Source organism: Salvia hispanica, chromosome 3, assembly GCF_023119035.1.
Source record: "Salvia hispanica cultivar TCC Black 2014 chromosome 3, UniMelb_Shisp_WGS_1.0, whole genome shotgun sequence".
NCBI lineage: Eukaryota > Viridiplantae > Streptophyta > Magnoliopsida > Lamiales > Lamiaceae > Salvia > Salvia hispanica.
The window spans coordinates 28,920,978-28,942,863 of NC_062967.1; the positions used below are offsets into that span (position 1 = coordinate 28,920,978).

General features: G+C 33.7%; 2 protein-coding genes across 2 annotated transcripts; both read right to left on the reverse strand.

Moving 5' to 3' along the window:
* Positions 1 to 775: 775 nt before the first annotated feature.
* On the reverse strand, positions 776 to 3,017 carry LOC125215397 (transcription factor DIVARICATA-like). The gene is made up of 2 exons (XM_048116802.1): positions 1,900 to 3,017; positions 776 to 1,402 (listed from the first exon to the last, which is right to left on the reverse strand). The coding sequence occupies exons 1-2, from the start codon at positions 2,331 to 2,333 to the stop codon at positions 925 to 927; spliced, it is 912 nt and encodes a 303-aa protein (XP_047972759.1). The 5' UTR covers positions 2,334 to 3,017; the 3' UTR covers positions 776 to 924.
* Positions 3,018 to 19,065: 16,048 nt separating this feature from the next.
* On the reverse strand, positions 19,066 to 21,391 carry LOC125211090. The gene is made up of 2 exons (XM_048110779.1): positions 21,171 to 21,391; positions 19,066 to 20,303 (listed from the first exon to the last, which is right to left on the reverse strand). Exon 2 carries the CDS (start codon positions 20,228 to 20,230, stop codon positions 19,268 to 19,270), a length of 963 nt encoding a protein of 320 aa, XP_047966736.1. The 5' UTR covers positions 20,231 to 20,303; positions 21,171 to 21,391; the 3' UTR covers positions 19,066 to 19,267.
* Between the last annotated feature and the right edge of the window lie 495 nt (positions 21,392 to 21,886).

Below are 21,886 nucleotides of genomic sequence, written 5' to 3' on the forward strand. Positions count from 1 at the left end.
TTATTCTTTATAATGTTCGTTTCAGATTTTCATTGAATTATTTAGTTTTGTACTTGAATATACCATCTCAACTTGTGGCCAGTATCTTGGAATCAAATTGAAAAGTGGATTCCCCAACGTGTGTAAAAAGAGGGTAAAAAATTAATCTAATATTAACAAAAGGGTTAAAGATTGGGGCATAATTTTATATCAAGACAACAGAGATTCGAACTTGAAATTGTAACGAAAATTGAGTAAATACTAGTCCAAAAAATGTAAAGAATAGATGATCAAATATTATATAATGTGATAATCAATCTAGAATCTTATCACACAAATGGAATCATCCTCTTGAGAAAGATCAAAAGGAGTGTTTAAAAATTATTTTTTGTATGGAAAAATGAAATTCTTGGGATTCTATTGAAAAGCTTGCATTCAAGTCAAATCTAGCATTGCAAAGAAGCCTAATTTTTTGCAAAAACCCCAAAAATTGTTTGTGAATCATCCGAATTTGAAATCCTAGATCCCATCAACGCGTTCGATCTCGAGTATATACCACCACCCTCCAACGGTATAGGCTCATCTGAGCTCTATGCAAGGAAACGAAGCGTTGCTGAGATTCGAACCTGACCTGGCCTTAGCCGGATTGGCCACATAGCAAAATGGGCTAATAGAACCTTCAATAATTGGTTGATCTTTTTTAAAGTATCACATGAAGATTGTTTGCTTTCAATCTTTGGCATTTTGATATATATTTATGTAGTATAATTTTTTTTTCCATCATACTTAGCAACACTTTATACCTCAAATGCCAATTCTCAACATATTCACAAGGAAAAAAAGGGAAAATCAAGAAAAATCACAAGCAAAAGCTAAGCTTTTAGGCTAAAAATTTTAACTATGCCTTTTTCTCAAACCAACAAGATCACAAATGCATCCATCAACCTATGCATTGGGGTAGTGCAGCTCCGTCTGCATCTGAAACACCGCGTTTTGGGACCCGATAAACACATCCCGTTGCAGGTGCTGACCGTGCATCTTCTGCCCGAACGAGCCTATGCCGTAGGGCGGGGAGGCGAACACGTTCCCGTGGCAAAGTGAGCCGAACCCCACGACGGCCTCGTTGGTAGCCTGGCTCCATGGGTAGCTCGGGAGCTTCTCCGACTGCGGGGCGAGGATCGAGGGCTGCTCTGGCGAGGGCTGCTTCTTCGTCTCCGGCGAGGGCGACTGGTGGTCGTTGAGGTTCACGGTGGTGATGTCGTGAATGCTGGCCCGCCGTTTGTCCTTCCCGCCGGAGAGCTGCCGGATGAAGTATTTTTGGGCGTGGCTAGCTACTTGTGTTGGAGTTCTTGTGATCACAAAATTCCTAGATATGTTTCTCCAATCCCCTTTCCCATACTTCTTCAGCCCCATCAAGAACAATCTGTGACAGAAAATCATTCAAGAATTAGGTCATGATCTTTCAAACCAAATGAAGAACATATTCAAAGCCAACTTGCAATTAAAGATACACACACCCATAAAGCCATTCAATTCAAGAAATTGTGTCCAGCATAACATTCTCCATCAAAATGATCAAATCCAATCAATATACCATACCAAAGAAATAGAAATGAAATTTCCTGACCAAAACAATCCAAACCCAACTTGCAATTTAAATACACAAACCAAACAAAATTCACTCAATTCAAGAAACTGTGGCAAACACAACATTCTTATCAAAAGCTTCCCAATCTTCCAAAAAAAATTGATCTTGAAATGAAATTCCACCAAAATGATCAAACCCAATCACCACACCTAAAAAAATTGAATCTTGAAATGAAATTTCTTCAACCAAAACATATCCAAACCCAACAAAGATTGAAATCAACACATTGATTAATTAAGAAAGCAACACAAAAGAGGAGGAAAAAAACTCACTTATGCTCCTCCTCTGTCCAAGGCACCCCCTTCTTCCTCTCCTGCTCCGAGGGCCTCCCCAGCGGCGGCGCCTTCCTCCCTCCGGCGAAGGAGTGCTTAAACCCGTCGTAGCCATGGGCGGCGCCGCCCCAGTCGAGGGTGAAGGGAGAAGAAGTGGCGTAGCCGGGGACAGGGATGAGCCCGGCCTCAATACTGCTCACATCATCCTCCAACTCCTTGTACTGCCTAATCACGTCGCCCACGGTCTTCCCGGGCACCATCGCGGCCACCTTCTGCCACCGCTCCGGCGTGTTCTCGTCGAACAATGCGAGGGCGTTCTCGAAGAGCTTGTTCTCGGCGGCGGTCCACCTCGTGCTCCTGCTCTCGTCGAGGAGCCAGCTTGAATTGGAGAAGTAGGAGCTCGGCGATGATAAGATCTCCATGTCCCACCTCATCAAGATCGAGAGAGGGGAGAGGTGGAGAGAGGAGGTTGGGAGGTTGGGAATGGCATAAATCAGTGTTAAATCAGAGGAGGAGGGAGCATTTTTGGTGTGTGTGGAGGAATCAGAATACCCTTTTTACTCAACAGCCACCTCTCACTTAGTTAGGAATCTCAAAAAGAAACAAAAAACCCCACTTTTTTTTAAAAAAAATTGGAGATTAAATCAAGATTGGGATTTTCTTGGAGTTGAGACTTGATTAAGATCTAGAACACCCAGATGATAAAAATCAAGTCTTGGAAGTGGGAGATTGGAATTTCATTGATTTGAGGAAAGGGGTTTTTTACTAATTTGGCAACAAAGGGTTTGCTAGAAGAAGAAGATGGAGAGGAACAGTGACAGGCTGAAAAAGCTGGGTGATGGAAGCTCTTGATGAGTGAGAAGAGAAGCTCTGAGTTTTGAGAGAAGAGAGAGGGGGGAAAAAGTGCTAAAAAAGGCTTCTGCTTTCTTGCTTTTTAACTCTCTTTCTCCTCCTTGATGTGAGCAATTGAGAAAGAGATTATGACAATGGAGAGAGAGAGAGAGGGGGCTTCAAGTAATGAATCTCAATTCACCCTGCCACCAAAACATACACTACACAGACAGAGGGAGATCTGCAACTGCAAGAGAGCAAAACAACAGAGGGAAGGGGGGTGGTGGGTGGGGGGGTAGTGGAAGGTGGTGAAGTTTGATTGGAGGAAATGGTGTTTGTGGATACTGCAACTAATTAAAAAGGTATCATAATATAATGCACACTGTTTCTGTCTATTTTTATTAGGAAAAGAATAATCAAAGCTGAGAAGAACTACTTTCTTTCTTTAATTTTTTAAATTATTTTTTTATTAATAATAAATTTAGGAGGTATGGGCTGGCAGCTCATGATGGTCCATGGATGGAAGCTTGTATTCAATGGGTTACTCTTCCTGAATGGCAGTGGTCAAAATCTCATTCAACTATAATGCAAACCACTAAGTTTTAGTTGGTTCATTATTAATTTGGAGTTTGCACCGCCATACATCATGCTACATTTCTAGCCTACGTGAGTTATATATTTAACTATATATATACATGGTTGCATTAACATGAGTGTTCTTGTTAATCGGTGTTTATAAGTCAATATTATTTTGTAAAGTCGAACTAGTATATATTGAGAGAGGTAGAATTGATTGAATCAATAACTATGCTTGTATTCAGAAAATGCCAATGTTGCTTATGGGATACAATAGCAAATTTAAGTAGCGTTGGGATGGTCGATCTAGACTGTCAGTTTTTTAGTTTCAGAAAATTCCATTGAACCTATCTTTCGATCCAAATACCACTAACTCCATGTATATTATTAATATTTTTACGTGCAATCCTGTTAGACGTAAAATCAAGAAGCCAAATGATACAAATATCATTTTTTATCGTAATTGGATTGATGAATTAAGCAAGATAATTTATGTGAGTAATATAAAATAGCTTAGGCATTTGTTGTTAAAAGAATGAAATCTCATTTTTACCTACAAGAATTAAGTGAAAGTGAACATAAGTCAAGGGTGTTTTACCCCAAAGTCAGTTGATTTAGTCATCATGGATTCAAGGCTGAGGCGTTGTCATCGATCTCACAGTGTGGACATTCGCAAGGTCTATTTTATATATCGTCATTAATAAGATATATGCTATTTAACTTGTTTTTACTTAGAAGTTCATTTTATAAATTTTCGTGCTTGAGTATTTTATGCTCTCTTCGGCCATAAATAGGCAATCGTTTGAAAATAAATCTCATCTCCAAATAAATTTCCTTATTTCAAATTTTTATGATAGCAATAATTTATTCAAAGAGTAACATAGTACTAGTAAAACAAAAGTAAAAAGAATGATATGCATAGTAATTGGATAGAGACACTGATTAATTTGTCCCTTGCTCCAAGATTTTGAATGACCATTTGTCAAAAGGTGAGTGAATGCCCAACCAATCAGGTTTGCTGTAATCCTAGTCAACTAACTATTGATTAAGGTTAAGATTGACTTACCCCAATTATTTTAAGATTATAATATGATAGATAAAGTGTATATTACACTAATTTATATGTAATTTTAAATAATTAACTTTCTTAATCCATGTCAACAAGGACTTTCTTAGTACAACCCTTGTAAACCAAATGATCAATAATTTGAGTATTTTAATACTTGTAGTATTTCATATTTTAGGTCTTTTTTATATGAGAATAAGTTTGGAGTCATTATTGATGTGTGTGTAGCTTGAAGACTCAAATTGAGGAGAATCTAAATTGTCAGTTCGAATCATTCCAATTTCACAATTTTCAAATCGCTAGATTTTTAAGTTTTAAGTAAAAAAAAAAAGAGAAATTCAACTGCAAAAATTAAATATTTATAACGAATCCACAATTTATGAAATTTTATTAGTTCCTTAGTTCTCATTTTATTAATTTGCCCTTTCGTCCTCCTGGACCACTACCCCTCATTCACTACTATTGTTTCGTTTTCCTGGGTCTAATCCACACACGCGCACACTTCCTCCAACTAATTACATGTGAGACATTTTTTTTAGGCACAAACTTTTAGGAGTGAAAAAATGTATAAAGAAAAAGTAGGAGATAAAATAAAGTAAGAGAAAGAGAGAATGTTGTTTCTGCCATAATGAAGATGTCTCACTTATAGTAGGACAGCCTAGAAAAAAATACTCTCACTTGTAATGGGCGGAGCTGAGTACCTATTATGATCGGCCATATTTCTAATGTATTCAAACTTTAAAATGATATAAGTACTTTATAACTTTGGATATTAGTGCACTAATCCAATCTATATATATAACTTTGTACATTCTCGTAAATTTAGAAAGAGAATAACTTTATAAGAAATACTTAATTATAATATGATCAAATAGCATTAGTCCCAAGATTAAACGTTTGTATATGACGGCATGGACCCAGAAAACTAGCCATCAAAGTAGGGTGCAGATCAAATGTCGATTTCTCATTCGTCGAATAGTATAATTTTGGGACCATCCTCTACCTTTGATTGGTCGCTAGTTAAATATACTTCTTTTTCATAATTTCAAATAAAACTATGCTCCTATATCGATGAAAGAAGTGATATTGATAATTTATTAAATGATTGATTGTGGAAGTAATTTAAGGTTTGATCGAAAGTTCAATGTTTTACTAAATCGAGTCTTACAGCTATGTTGCTTCATTTGTAAATAGGTTGTTATTTTAGCTGTATATATCTGAAAATTTCGAATAAGTACACTCCATCCGTCTCTCTATAGTAGAAGCGTTTCTTTTCGGCACGAGATTTAAGAAGTTGTGTTAAATGAGTTAAGTAAATGAATAATCAAGTTGAAAAGGAAAAAGGTAGAGAGATGAAAAGATAATAAAGTAAGAGAGAGTAAAGTAAGAGAGAGTAAAAGTTGTTGCTTTTTGCCAAAAAAGGAAACGACTCAGCTATAGTGGGATCCAAAAAGGAATACAACTCAGCTACAGAGGGACAGAAGGAGTATAAAAGTAGATTTAATTTAACATAAATAATGAGTACATCCAAACATAAGCAGATCGGTCGTGAAGTTTGGTTGGAAAGTCGACACACAGGGTATAAAAATCTATATGATCGAACAATGGCATCTATTGAACGATATGATCATATGCAATCGCTAAGGTAACATAACTTTAAGCTTTAAATGATCTTCTGCAATAGTATTGTACAGATATCAGTTTGGACAGTTTTTAATTTTGATTTGAATGAAATTAAAGTTGCAATAGAATCACATTTGTATTGATAGAATGTACTTCCTCTGTCCGCCAATAAATGTCACAAGTTGACCTGACACGGGTTTTAAGAAGGAAGGTGGAAAAAGTTGGTTGAATGAGAGTCATACTTTTTTATATTGGTCTTATAATGGAATATGAGTGAGATGTATTAGTGGAATGTGAGGTCAATTATCGAAAATAGTAGAGTGATAGAAAATAAAACTAATAACAAGTAATGGCGAACAGAGAGAACAGAAAACAAAAACAAAATCTCTCAACTAGACTGACACTTAAATGAAAATTTCCTCGTTTCATAGTTATCGAACACTGGCATGAATCCAAATACATTTTCTACTTTATATTTATGAGTGAACTACAAAAATAGTCCTTGGACTATGCGTTTATCTCACCAGACAATCCTGGACTTTAAAAATATCCCCAGACAACCCTGGACTAAGCGTTTATCTCGAAAATTGTCCTTTTTCACTGTTCGTGACGAAAATACCCTTTCGGGGTTTGAGCAATTTGGTCTTTTTACATTTTAAATCTGATATTATTTCAGTGATGTACTAAATCGATATTATTTCAAAATTATCATTCTTCTTCCCTTTTGTCATCCTTCACTTTGTTTCTTTATTTCAGTATTAGATTTAATTTTATAAAATTAAATTTTAAATTTCAATTTTTAAATATCAATAAAAAATTTTAATTATTAAAATTACTATTAAATAACATATCAATAGTTTTGATCAATATTTGATAGGATAGTGTCTAATATTTAATCAATGAGGTACGACGACACCTTAGTTTTAATCATAAATAGATCATATAACACGATTTATTCCGAAATAAATATGCATCTAATGTAAGACTAATATAATTTTCGTTTATTAATTTGAAAACAATCAAAATTAACTAGAAAATTTCAACAAAAAATCTCCTATATCAAATTTTTATTAGTATCAAATTTTTAGTCAACTTCATAATATTTTTAGTCAAATTCTCCTATATATTTTATTTCAGAATAAATCGTGTTATATGATCTATTTATGATTAAAACTATTAAATATTGATTAAAACTAAGGTGGGGGCGTACCTTATTGATTAAATATTAGACAATATCAAATATTGATTAAAACTATTAATTTGTTATTTAATAGTAATTTTAATAATTAAAATTTTTTATTGACATTTAAAAATTGAATTTAAAATTGAATTTTATAAAATTAAATCTAATATTGATTAAAGAAACAAAGTGAAGGATGACAAAAGGGAAGAAGAATGATAATTTTGAAATAATATCATATTTACTACATCACTAAAATAATATCAGATTTAAAATGTAAAAAGACCAAATTGCCCAAACCCTCCAAAACCCCCAAAAGGGTATTTTCGTCACGAAACATTGAAAAAAGACCATTTTCGAGATATTTTTAAAGTTCAGGAGTTATTGACGAGATATACACATAATCCAAATACTATTTTTGTAGTTCACTCTATATTTATTGATTGTATTCGACGCATATATTGAATGTAATTAATTACTACTCCCTAATTATGCTTCCAACATAAAATAGCTTCCCTACTAACGTGGTTAATTTCATATCCATCTGAATGATTAATTTTAAGGATCACCATCCTACTAACATTTTATTGGTCATCTAAATTATTTAAAATTTATTTAAAGTCTCCTATGTCCTATCTCCTCGGTGAAATTAAACTAAACATTATTAGTCCTCGAAGTTTTAACAAATTCTGCTCCAACAACAGTGGACCCAATCAACGCGCCTGATGCAATTGTAAGTCGACACGCTACACGGGTGCATTACACCATGACTACAGAAGATAATTTCCTTTATACTTTTCCTCTTTTTTTACCCTTTTCACATTGTTCGTTAGTGGGAAGTGGAGCGGGAGAGTAATGCGACCCATCAACGCATTACTGGCGCGTGTGGCTCAAGCTGGTATTCATTTTTCTTCATAATATTTTTAAATTTTAATACTCTTTTTGTCTTTCAAAATTACTCCTAGTTAAAAGTGGAAAAATTAATTTTGAAAAGTATTGGCCCATGGATTGAAAAGAAAATTAGTACTACTATGAAGTAATGGCAGACGATGAGAGTAGTTAGTTTTGAAGTTATTTGCAATGAAGTCAAAAATAGTCTTCCGTTGTAGCACATCACGTTCACGACTTCATTGTAACTGACTGAAATTGCGGCCGCCTTAAATCAGTTGTAGTGGTAGTGGGAAGTGCGGTTGGGTACGATACACTGATCCAACTGCTCGAGAAAAAAATGGGAATTTAGATGATGTTTTTTTCTCTAGCAATTGTAGTTTTTACATGATGAATATTTTAATTTTAATTTTTCAAAATAAATTATTATACTCCCTCCGTCTGTGAATAGGAGTCCCGTTTTGCTATTTTAGTCCGTCTGCGAGAAGAGTCCCGGTTCACTTTTACTATAAATGGTAATAGGGTCTCACCTTCCACTAACTCATTCTACTCACATTTAATTTAAAACTAATAGTATATGCAAGTGGGACCCCTATTCCTCTAACTTTTTTCCATCCACTTTTCTTAACATTTCTTAAAACCCGTGCCGCTCATGAATGAGACTCCTAATGGCGGACGGAGGGAGTAATTTTAAATTTCAAGTGATTTTACATATTTTTATTTTATTTTACCTTTATTATTTTATACTAAGTATTACTCCCTCCGTCCCGGCTAAGATGACACATTGCTTAGCCGGCACGGGGTTTTAGGAGTTATTGGTTAAAATGTTTAATTGGAGAGAGAGAATGTGAGTATAAGTATTAAAGTAGAGAGATAAAGAAAAATGAATATTTTAATAAGAGTAAGAAAAAGTGGTTGAATGTATTAATTGGAAAGAAAAAATTACCAAAAAAGGAAATGTGTCATCTTAGTTGGACAAACTAAAAAGGAAAACGTGTCATCTTAAGCGGGACGGAGGGAGTACAAGTTTCAATAAATAATACTACATACTTCCCACCGTATTGATTGATCTCCATTGTTTGATTATTCCACTATTAGTGATTGATTTTTATTTTTAGCTAAAAATAAAACATCTATTATATCTTACCTTTACTTTAATTTTATTTTATCTTTCCTATTTTATCATCTCTTCTACTCCTTCCGTCCCATTAAATATGCAACATTTGCTTTTTGGCACGAGATTTTATGTAGTCTTGTTATGTGAGTAAATGAAGAGAGAGTAAAGTAACAGATAAGAAAAAGTAAAGAGAATATTGTTTTCATTTTTAGAAATGTTTCATTTTTAACGGGACAAACCAAAAAGGAAAACATTTCATTTTTAATTGGACGGAGGGAGTAGTATATTATTATCTCTATTTAACTCAATAAATCATTTTTAAATTATGTGTCGAAAAGAAATCAACCGCAATAGGAGTATAATTTACTCCCTTCGTCAGCCATTAGGAGTCCCGTTTATGGGCGGTACGGATTTTAAGAAATGTTAAGAAAAATGAGTGAAAAAAAGTTAATGAAATAAAGGGTCTCACTTGTATATATTAATTTTAAATTAAATGTGACAAATGAGTTAGTAAAAGGTGAGACTCTATTACTATTTATAGTAAAGGTGAATCAGTACTCATATTCACAAATAGACTAAAATAAAAAAACGAGACTCTTATTCGTAGACGGAAGGAGTAGCTAAAATTGAAATGAAGCTGATTTGAAGTGAGACTCATATAAAATTGAAATGAAGCTGATTGAAGTGAGACTCATAGATAAAGTCATGCCCTCAATTGTGGTAGTGGTTTTTAAGGCGAGTGTAGGTTATAATAATTGGGGTTAGAGCACTAATCAATAAATACAAAACGGTCCCCTACAACTGATGTGACCAACTGCCCCCACTACCCCTCCCTCTCCACCCCCCAACCAAAACAAAACATTACACTGTTATGTTTGTATTTATTGAGGGATTAATCATACCATGCTAGAACGCATATATGTGCATAAACTTTAGTTGTAGTTCTCGAGGTGGAATCTTTTTTTAAGTCTGTGATTTTATATAGTACTACTATGCTCTATAAAAAGATTCATGTATGAGTATGTAGAATTTGATTAACTGGAAGTTAAACAAATCACTACTCCACAATACTTTACTAATTCTTCAATTTTATTTAAAACAAAACTCCTACATTTCTTGTTCGCTGTAAAAACATATTTATTTCTATTTAATTAATATGTTACATTGAAAGAAATAAAATAGAAAGAGTAGTGTTTTTTACTTTTAAAATGTGTCTCTTTGTTTGAGACATCCAAAATAAATGTATCACTTTGAACGAAAAATGAAAAAAAAAGTGTTTTTTTTTCACTTTTAAAATATGTCTCTTTGCTTCTACATGACTACATTCACAAACTGCATGCAATTTATACTCTACTTGTCTACGAGAAATTTGTCATGATATTTGGTTTGCTTACAAAAATTGTCACTTTCCATTTAATGGTAGTAGAATCTATATAATTCATCTTTTACAGTATTTTTTAAATCATGACTCTTACTTCACTCATATCATACCACTTCACTCATATGCTACCAATGGGGCAAATTTTGGTAGCAAATTTTTTATGAACATAGGAAGTTTCTCCATCCTACTGTGAGTGAAGCATTTCATTTCAAACGTTATTTTGTAAAAATGTTAGTTAGAGCGGAGAAAAAGTAAAGTAAATAAGATGATAATGTAGATATGATTTTCTTTTATATTGTTCCATTTTTACTTTACTTTTTATCTACTTAAACTATATATTATCATATTCGCAAAATAACGGCAAAAAGAAAATGTCTCACTTGTAGTTCGACAGAGGGAAGGAGCGAGTAAGATTTTTTTTTATATGAAAAAAGAAGTTTATTGGTTAGCCGTAATCCCCTCTCTCCCTTATTGGCTCAATTCATGTCGGTTTATTTGCATGTATTGATAGAAAATTTAATTAAATTTGTCACAAAGTACTTGACAATAATGTAGTTTCCAGATGTAGTATTGGGTTAATTATTTTTTGACTTGACTGTCGAAAATTTCATCAAGAATATGTATATTTATTGGTCGACACCTACGTGTATATTAATTGTCGCCCATAACCAGAAAACCACCCCTCAAAGTGCTGCTGAATTATTGAACATTTGGAATAGCAGCAATTGCATGACGTGTAATTTATCCGTGCTACCCCTTGTTTTATTGTGTTGTCACGTCAATGATTAAGGCTATATTGGGTATTTTGACATAAGTCCATGTCCCATGACCCCGAAATTGGACTTATTGCATTGCATTTTGGAGCACGGTTGAATACAACTTTTAACTGCATTTTGTGTTTGGGGTAAGATTGGAGAAAGTTTTAAAGACGTTTTATGCATTTTGGTACATGATCGTGTGGATATTGGGTCGACCTGATACTGATCCAATTCGTATCAATCCTGAACCAATTTTGTTAAAGAAATGTTCAACATGAACACTAATCTGACATGCTATATTCAAACTCGAGCCCAATCCATATACGGCATGAATATGCTAGTGAAACGATCTTCGTGTTGACTTGACACGAACTCTACAATATGTGATAACGATACGAGATGAAGGCAAGGAATGAAGGTGCGCAGACTTGCGGAATAATGATGAAGGCATGGAAATGGAATGAAGGTGCCATGAGAAAATAAAAAAAATCCTAAATCTAATACAATGGTGTAATAAAAATCTGAAATAAAAATAATTAGTAGGAGTACTACTGTAATAGTAATGTTAATTATGATTGACTTATTCGAATACAATCTGAACTCAACCTAACCTGAAATTCTCATGTTCTTATTGGATATTGAATCGAATCGACAATAACACAAATACAAACATAATTAAATTTAATATTAAAATTTAATTTTATGTATAATCATTTCGCATTTTTACCCGATATCAAAAGTTGTCGGCTCTAGTATGGTGGGTGGGTGAGCACGTAGTGGAATCAAATTCTTTTCTCACAATGGATTTTGCAGACCCATAACACGAGCCCTATACCATTTTTATTTAAATTTATTGTTACTAAAAGGTTGTGTCGCCAACCCCAGGCGCCCCCCACCCCCGGCCCGACATCAGTGAGGGGAGTTAAATCACAGTACTCAGCGGCCCACTAGAGGAGATAGTTCAACCCACTGTCCCATCGGAGACCCACCTCCACAGAGGCCTCACGCTTGTGCCCGAGAGGTGGCAGTCTCCTCACGGTGGTAGTGGGATTCGCTTCTCAAAAATGTCTTACCTTAATGTCTCATTTTAATACTAAAATGTCAGTTAAATTTATGTTCGTATTATATAAAGAACATGGAAAAAAGTTATAACTTTATGGAGTACAAAAATCAACTTCATTTTAATCCCAAAAGAAGTCTTTGATGTAAAATTACATATAACGGTGATCCTTTTACAAGATGTCGCAAATATTTTAAGCAAAAGGATTAAATAAAATCTAAAGTCATAGTGTGGAAGTTCGCGATTAATTAATTCAGTTTTCTTGGATCAAATAGAAAAATATATATTACAAATAATTTTATTTATTTTCTATTAATTATTCTTATAATTTTGTTACTTATGTTTGTACTTCAATTATACGGATATGGTAATATTAAGCAATTATTGTTTCGTTGATTGTGGAAAGTTCTGTTGTGCCCATGTTTTTGAGTTATTTGTAATCTGAATCTTGATATGTTGTAATGCATTTTGTCTCTTTTAATTTTATATATAACTTAAAAGGATCAAATTCAAGAAAACAATTAAAAAATATTAGAATCTAAATATGCTTTTTTCTTTCTTTTTCTCCCCAATTATTGAGTCATTCCCATTTTAAGAAAAAATATGACTAGACAAAATTGTTGTCAATCCGAATATTACACAAGTGAATGAACTTGCACAATATGATTGAAGAAGAAGGGCGTAGCGAATGGTGAACTAGTTCACTTGTTTTTCCTCTATCGCGCATTGTCCATCCCACCACATCCATGCAACGCGGTCTTGCCAGCTCGTCTTGATGTCACGAATGGTTGTACTTGCGAGCCTGCGAGGCCTGTTGGTGATGCCCTCATGGCATATGACTTTTTTAGTCCATTACTTTATTCTTTATTTGGTAAAACATTATGCCTCGATCCTCGAAAAAAACAGCTACTAGTATATTTTAATGGGATGCTATTAATTTAATTGAAAATATCAATTAATAATAGGGTCATAACCATAACCCATAAATTTGAAAATAAGTTAAATATAATATTGCAATATATAGATGTCATATATTTATGTCCATACCATGGTGTCGGATTTGATTTCAATCAATCATTGTTGAATGCTATACCGATTCATGTGGTTCATCAATAATATTTTCTTGATGAAGGAAATTATTTTTACACTAGGTTCGCAAGTAAAGTTTTTTGTAGGTAATATATTTAAGTGTATAATATTATTTGTTCATTTATGTAAACTATTAAAAAAATAGTAGTACTATGCATATTAGCATATTGAGTAGTTATTGTTAATTCATACTCTTTACAACAAAATTAAGAATTCGCTTATCATTTTATACAAAACCAATTAAAATAAATAAGTAATACTATCATTTTATACAAAACCAATTAAAATAAATAAGTAATACTACTAAATATACCCTTTTTCGTCTTTTAACCAATCCAATTTTTATCAAGGTAACGAAAATGTTACTACTATCTTTTACGACACTTCAATAAATTTAACGGTCGATATTATTTTGAGAAGAGTAAGGTCCAAAAATAAAGATTCGTAAAATAATTTAGTTTATACTCATAGTTTATTGAAAGACGTGACGACGTATTTATTACTACTAATATATTATTTCATCTATTTTGTACATGCCAGCAGCATAAAAAAAGGGGCAGTGCATTATTTATGATTTTATTTGCCTTTTGTTTTTTCATTTTGAAAGTGAGCCTTTTCAATTATAAAATCTTCAATTTATCTTAATTTGATTTTCATCTGATTAGTAGATATCATGATTATTATCTCGTATACAAATGTAGGTATTGTCTAAAACTATAGCACTTCCTGACATAACTAATTAAGTTTGAGCAAATTTTTCACATGATAATATTTTTTTAATTCAGTTTATACTAAAATATCGAGAAAGTGGATATTCACTCCTTTTTGTCCTTATGATTGCATGAAAAATCTAATAAGTATAAAATTTCTGAATACGACACTTATTAAGAAACATGTTTTTATTTTAATTTTCCAAACAAGAGAAGTAATAGTTGGCAAAGAATCTTTAGTTGGTTAATGCAATTATTTTAAGTTCAATATTATATTATAATTAGGGCGAGTTAACCTAATTTTGAAGAATGGGTTATAAATAATTGCATGAAAGATATATAAGTGGAATGTGTGTGGTTTTAGTGTAGGGAGACAAAAAGTGATTAAGGAGTCAGCAATGTTTATGGCCAAATAGACTAACATTAGAAGAATATTAAAGTTTTAGAGATTTAATTTCAGAGTTCCTATTTCGTGGGAAAGCTATGTATTATGTGCTTTACACTTTTTTGTAGCTTTTTTAACAAAAAGATAGCATAGTTTTGTACTTAGGAGACAACTCTTTTTTCTCCTTTTTACTAAGGAAAAAATTAAAATAAAATCGAAGTATTGCTAACTCAAATTAAATCCACATCATAATTTTGATAAAACCAGCCCATCAATTTTTGTGTCCATTGCATTATGCAATTTGGATTAATAAAGGTTGATTGTTGGTAGGTGTATTTATCTTTGAGGGCTACTTTCCATACATTTAAAAATTGCCCAACAAACACACTATCCAAAATAAAATAAAGGGAAAAAATGTATATTATGGAAAAAAAATTGGTCACGTACACAACTACTCATCTATAATTAGTTTAGTAGCCTTTCTTAATTGATTCTGGAATTAAATTTAATACTTCCTCCGTTCCACAGTAATAGAGTCATTTTGCCATTTTGGTACGTTCCATAGTAATAAAGTCATTTCATTTTTTTAATAAAAGTCAATACATTTTTCCATACCTACTTTACTCTCTCTTATTTTATTCTCTCTTCATCTCTCTACCTTTTTCATTTTCCACTTAACTCTCCATTTACTTAACTCACCTTACACAATTTTTTCTTAATCTTCGTGCCGAAAATACATGCCTCCATTACTATGGAACAGAGGGAGTACTATTAACTAAGGATCAATAACAATTTTTCATTTACGTGTTATCGTGCCTTGATAATGATTGGATCTTTTGTTGTTACCGTATAGTTTCAACTCATGTGTGCATCATGTTCGTGTTTCTGCTTCTACTAAGTGTAATTAATATTAAAAACCCTAATAACTCATTTTAATTTGATTCATGAAGTTGATAATAAGATTTTGTCTAGATTAATCTTTTTAAAGGGTTCATAATAATTATCCATATATGTATTATTCTGCGTTAACAATGATTTGATCTTTTTGTTGATCTTGTGGTTTGTAATTATCATTCATGTGTGCAATGCTTCATATTTTTGCTTCTATTATGTGTATTTTCTAATAAAATACTAAACTCATTTTAACTCGAATCGGTACAAAAAATGTGAGATATTTTTTTAAATATATACCATATTATATAGTGAGTAATTATAAGTTCCTATTCAACTCAACTCAATTCAGTTCAATTCAATTTAATATTTTTCTATTTTTTCTAATGTCGCAATTGATCTCCATCTAGTGGAATAACACATTGCACATGTCCAAGCATGACCTAATTATTTTGTCCACTCTCCCAATTTTATATCATGAAATTGGAAATGGACCTTTTGCTCAAGGAATGGTAAAACTTTTTCTATTTTCACCAAACTAAATGAAAAATAGTGTTGTTGGAAATGATGTGGGGTTGTTGCCCAAAAGACAAAGAAATTAAAAAAAAGAAAAAAATGATGCCATGATTGAATAATAACTATATACTAATATTGAGGGTTAAAATAATAGTGACAAGAAAAAGGAAAGGTGTGAGGGGTTTGGTTGGCAATTTCTTTTCCATTAATGGAAAGATTCGTGTGATTTTTGTTCTCAAATTGCTAAAAGTCAAAGTGGAGGCATGTGACTATTTCCCACTCCGGAAAGCGTGTGCATCGTATTCATGTGGGCGTCACTGCAACTTGCAATTTCTCTCTCCCTCTATAAATTTTGTTGTTTTTAAAAATTTTTATTCTTTAAAATTATATTGTTTGGAATTTGGCCCCAATGAAAAGTTTTGAGTCGAAAACAGCCAAGGGCCTTTTTGATATGTCACTGTTCATGATTCTGAATTCCTCTGTGTTTTTATTTTGTTAAATAATGTAATGATGTAAGGTTGAGCTATACCGAATATTGCCTTTTCAAAATAGAATAATTATTGTAATTACTAATAATGGTTAGTTCAATGTAAATCCACTTAGTAGTTTTATGGTTTTTTCTATATATTACTAAAATTGGTGATAAATTATAGTAGAAACTTTGATTATTTAAAAAAAAATTACTCAAATCGATAATTAATTGACACTTAAATTTTAATAGACGTGCAACTTTAAACATCCAAATACTAACGTGAAATTATTGATTATAGTTAAATGGATGCTCATAAATCAAACATAGATCTACTCATCTACATCTGATTTTTGAGCACCACAGCTCTAAATAATGCACATTATTTCGTCAATATATATATCCAATCATTTTATGTCGAGTGAATTTAAATTTGTGGAAATTTTGGAAATTTATATAATTTGTATTTTTTTTACTAATAATCCTAGTGATAATAATGGGAAATTGTTTTTGAGGTGGTGTGAAAAGTTATATATCTTGATATGCATAAAAAGAAAGAGGAAATATGAGAATCTATTACTCTTTTTCTTAATGTCTTTAATATTGAAAATGGGTGGCTTTGTTTATAAATATGGAAATTATACAAGCCCACTGTAAAATGCTATTCCCATTTTTAACTCTTGAAAACTAAAAATGGCAAACCCGAATCTGTTAAAAAAATGTTAAGATTCTTTTTGGGGTGTGTGGGAATACTGATGTTATTTAATAATTCATGATTTTGTTTAACAATGTGGATAGGCTTTCAAGATTTGAGGATGCTAGAAAATCAAATATAAATACTTATAAAAAGATTTCCCAACAATTAGATTGTGAGATGAGTTTAATATTTGTAACTTCGAGATGTTCTTCAACTTTGTTGTGACAAAATGGTATCGGAAATTGTTCTTATTCAAGATGGAAGTGTTTCTTTACCTAATGTAGCAAGTTAACATTATTTTTTATGTAGAACAATTACCCATTAAAGAAAATATATCACCCAACGGGTCGTAGCGCAGTTGGCAGCTTGGAGATGTGGTGACCTTGAGGTAACAGGTTCAAACTCCACCACCCGTTGGGAGACTTTCGACCTTAATCTGCAAATTCGTCCAAGCAAGATTAGTCGGATTCCACCAAAAGTGGTGTTCAGTACACCTACGGTCAAACATACAAATCAGCAGTGAATAGTCACTGGGCTCACTGGTAGATTCCCCTAGTAATTATATATAAAAAGATATCGTGTGTGTGTGATTCCCCTAGTCTTATCTACAATATTCTCTTTTACTTAAACTTTTTCTCCACTTTAACTATTTATAATTATTTTTTCAAAAAGAGTGCGCAAGATGAAATGCCTTTATTACTATGGAACGGAAAGAGTATTAAACTATCACTTAAAGGTGAGGGACATATTTTTATGTGTAATTATGGGATAAATTGAGGGTACAAAGTTAATATTTACTAGTATTAAATAGATAAAAGGTGGTATGAGAATATAACACCTCCTAATTATAACATAATATCTTACCTAAGGTAAAAGGTATTGCCTTAAATTTTTACGATTATACCTCAAAGCAAACGCATTGCACAAGTCGAAACTATATTTAGTATTGAACTTACCCCTGTATTTATTTTATAATTATAAACAAACTATGTACTCGACAGTTTCAACTTACTATTTCGAGATCCCCACAACAATTATAAAATTATATCTTACCTAAGGTGAATTGGCATTGTCCGAAATTGTATACGGTTATACTTATACCTGAATGCAAATGCATCATATATACAAATCAAAATCTATATTTATTGAACTTACCCATATATTTTATAATTATAAATAAACTTTATACTCGACAATCTGAACATGCTATTTTGAGATGGGTAGAGTTGAACTCTTACGGCATTTTGTTCTTTGACATTTATATTTGAAAATTTATTTGCCCTGAGCACGAAAATTAAGACATTTATTGTGTGGATGGAAGCAAAGCAAACTTATTAGTATAATCTATTTTACACCTTAAATACCATACTGTTGCTTGAATAAAAATGAAAGACTTTTAATGTATTTCATGCACATGAGCAAAATAGTAAAATTTCAATTTCCAATGAAAAAGTCCAAAGACAGGTTGTTGGGAGGGTGAATTAGAAGTAAAAAACATGTAAGTACATAAAAGTTTGGGTGACATCCATTTGATCTTTAGAAAGAATTAAATAATCTGATTCAAGCTCATATATTAATAAATTATCATGGTAATGAATGGTAAGTATTTTAGTACAAAATTTATATAGTGAAATAGAGATACTCCATAGTTAAAAAATATTAGGAAATGAAACCCATCTTATTAGAGACCATTTATAATTCCGAATTTTTTTATTGACATACCCAAAACAATTCCATAAATCAGGCCCAAAATGATTTCATTAATCAGGTCCAAATACTAAACTCGACACAAGAGAATTCATTTTGTAGCCCAAAAGAAATTAGGACAATTTGTTGTGGACGATGGAGTATTATTTATTTATTTAGGAGTAGATTTTAGAGCATACTCAGTAACCAACTAAACAATGATACAAGAGATCCATGTAGATATACCATTCAAAATCAATTTCATTAACAGAGGTACAATTGAATATAGCTATTAATACATAAAACCTGCAAAGGGTAACAAAAGATCAACAGAACCTCTGCATAGTGTTCTAACTTCCTCTGCAATAATGTTCATCATCAACATTTCCTGCTCCCTTCCCACCATGGTCAGAAGAACGATCGAGGATTGCTATCTTGTGCTGTTTTAAGCCTTAAATCGCCTGAACTCGAACCATACCTCGTAGTGGTTGAAGAGCAAACTATCATGTGTATGCTTGCCTTTATATTCGAGGCCCAGATCAGTCAGCCTTTTCGTGCATTCTTCACCTCCCAGACGGGAGCAGAACTTGACGTTATGTGAGACAAAGATTCGGCCTTCTAGAGGCTTCAGCCGACCAACCAACCTCTCCAGACCAGTCCACACGAGCTTGTCGGGAATATGGAGGAAAACAGCACTGGCATATATCAAATCATACACAGTATCAGACCCAAACTTACTGAAATCCATGTCTTCGCCTCTTACAATCAGAGGGCGCTTGTACAACAAGCCTTGTGATGGAAGCTCGTAGCGTAGTGCAGCCATTAGAGAGAGCTCGTCCCTTTCTAGGCAGTGGAAATGCTCTGGAACTAAGTACCGTATAAAATGCAGGCCAACACGAAGTGTGCCACACCCGATCTCAAGAACTCTTGAATTAGGTGTTAGACGGGTCGAATCTGCAAGAAATTCAAATACATCCCTTCCACCTGCCCAAGGCTCCCCGTAGTTGCTGTGGTGTTCTTCTACAAGTAGCTCACCGGGACAAGGAAGGGCAGTATGGTTGTTAGCATCTTCTCCTTCATAGTGAGATATGCCTTTGAAGTTTAGAAGATCCTGGAGCTGCTGTTGGCGGGTACGGGGGTTTATGCCCTTGCGTAGAATGTTCTGCTGCATATGTAATCCATTGGCTTCAACCCGACTCTTCAACCAATCTATGTCCTCAGCTGAAGTTGAAACACGCTCTCCACCTATCTTGCTGCTGTAGTCCACAGTTGGGGCGGAGCAAGAGCAAGGAGCAGAGGGGGGTGAGCCGGTTGATAGCAAGAAGAATAAGAGGATTGCAAAAGCTGCAGCTGATAGAACTAAGCTGGGAATGGAAATCACCACTCCCTTTGACGGAAGCAGTGCCATCCGGCAATCAGTGAATCTGGGATTTCCCAGACCCTTATGCTTCTGACCGGAACCTTAGCTGGATTTTAAGATTCTACAAACAAACTGGGATTTAGAATACAATCTAACTAAAACGGAGCTTATCTTCTCAAAGTAATCAAATCGTTTGGTGAAATGATTGTTACATTTGAAACACTGATACCTAAATTCAAAGCATAAATACATCCAGATAAGAATATACTACGAGCAATGTTCTACAGTTTAACTATCACCTCAGTAAATTGAAGACATACAAATGGCTCAAACTCATCCAATAAATTAAGGGCATTACTTCATTATCATGATGGATTGAATCTGAAGTTGGTTCAGGATGATGGCAAGATATCAGTTAACAGAATCTTGTGCTTTTCCCTCTGCATTCGGCTGTCTCTCGATACCCTCCAACTCATACTCTTAAATAAACCACAAATTTAGAAGCTAATTCAAACTTAGCAAGCATTATCAACATCTGCAATATCTTGAAATTTGAACGTTTGATGCATAAACAGAGCGTGAAGTTTTTGTCAGATTATTAAGTGGATTAGGATCTGCTTATTCTAACACTGAAATATGATTTCAATCAACTACATTGCACCTACCTATGAAAGCAAGATAGCTACAGTCTAATCCTAATTTTGCATTTCTCATCACTTCATCGAATACTTGACAAATTGAGCTTCATTAACTACACAAAAAATGCAGCTACCAGCATCAAGCATATGATTTTCAAACACATATATCAGAAAAGCATGTAAAAACTCCTAAATTAAAATAAATCAGCCAGTTCCGAAGGGATTTCCATCCAAATTACATAAACGAAAGGTGTCCAAAGCTCTCCGATTATAAGAAATTCAGAATCAACAAACTTTCAGAAGGAACCTCAAGTACGCTGAAATCGAATAATTGAAGCAAAAAATCTTACTTCAATATCACGGATAACTGCAACGCAATGCGGAAAGCCTAAACCGATTAGCTTCCAGAATGCAGAAAAGGTTGAGATTTAGTAGAGACGGTTGCTCGATTGAGAGCGTCGGGAATCAGTCATCAATGGCGGATCTCGTCGCCGATGAATTGGAGAAGCGATAATATCAGTGGCGGTGATTTCATCTCAGATTTGCAGCCAAGGCTAGTAAAGACATTCAAAGAAAATATGGAGGGTAGTGTTGGTATTTTTGTGATAGTTTGCTCGTTTTATTTTCTTACATTTGTTATAAATATTTATATTTATTGTTCTACAATAATTATACCAATAGCCGAATAGGACTAGAGGTCACCAAACCGAACCGGCTCGGCTGAACCGGCTCGGAACTGTCACCGGCGGTTCGGAACCGTGAACCGGAACTGCGGTGACGGTTCGGAACCGGATAAGGTTCGGCGGTTCCGACGGGCCGGTTCAGGTTCTCAAGAAATGAAGAACCGTAACCGGCGGTTCGCCGGAAACTGGCGGCTTGCCGGTTCCGGCAGGCTTTTCAGGCGGCAGGCGTAGGGGTGCAGAAACCGGCGACCAAACCGGCGGTTTGGTTGGAAACCGGCCAGAAACCGCTGGTTCCGGCAGCTTTTTCAGGCGGTCAGGCGTAGGGTTGCAGAACGGGCAGAAACCGGCGACCAAACCGCCGGTTTTGTCAGAAACCGGCCAGA

Excerpts from the sequence above, each read along its gene's own strand:
- LOC125215397 (XM_048116802.1), bottom strand. The coding sequence starts at position 2,333 with ATGAGGTGGGACATGGAGATCTTATCATCGCCGAGCTCCTACTTCTCC. Across the intron at positions 1,403-1,899 it reads TGGACAGAGGAGGAGCATAA|ATTGTTCTTGATGGGGCTGA; the intron begins GTGAGTTTTTTT and ends TTTCTGTCACAG.
- LOC125211090 (XM_048110779.1), bottom strand. The coding sequence starts at position 20,230 with ATGGCACTGCTTCCGTCAAAGGGAGTGGTGATTTCCATTCCCAGCTTA.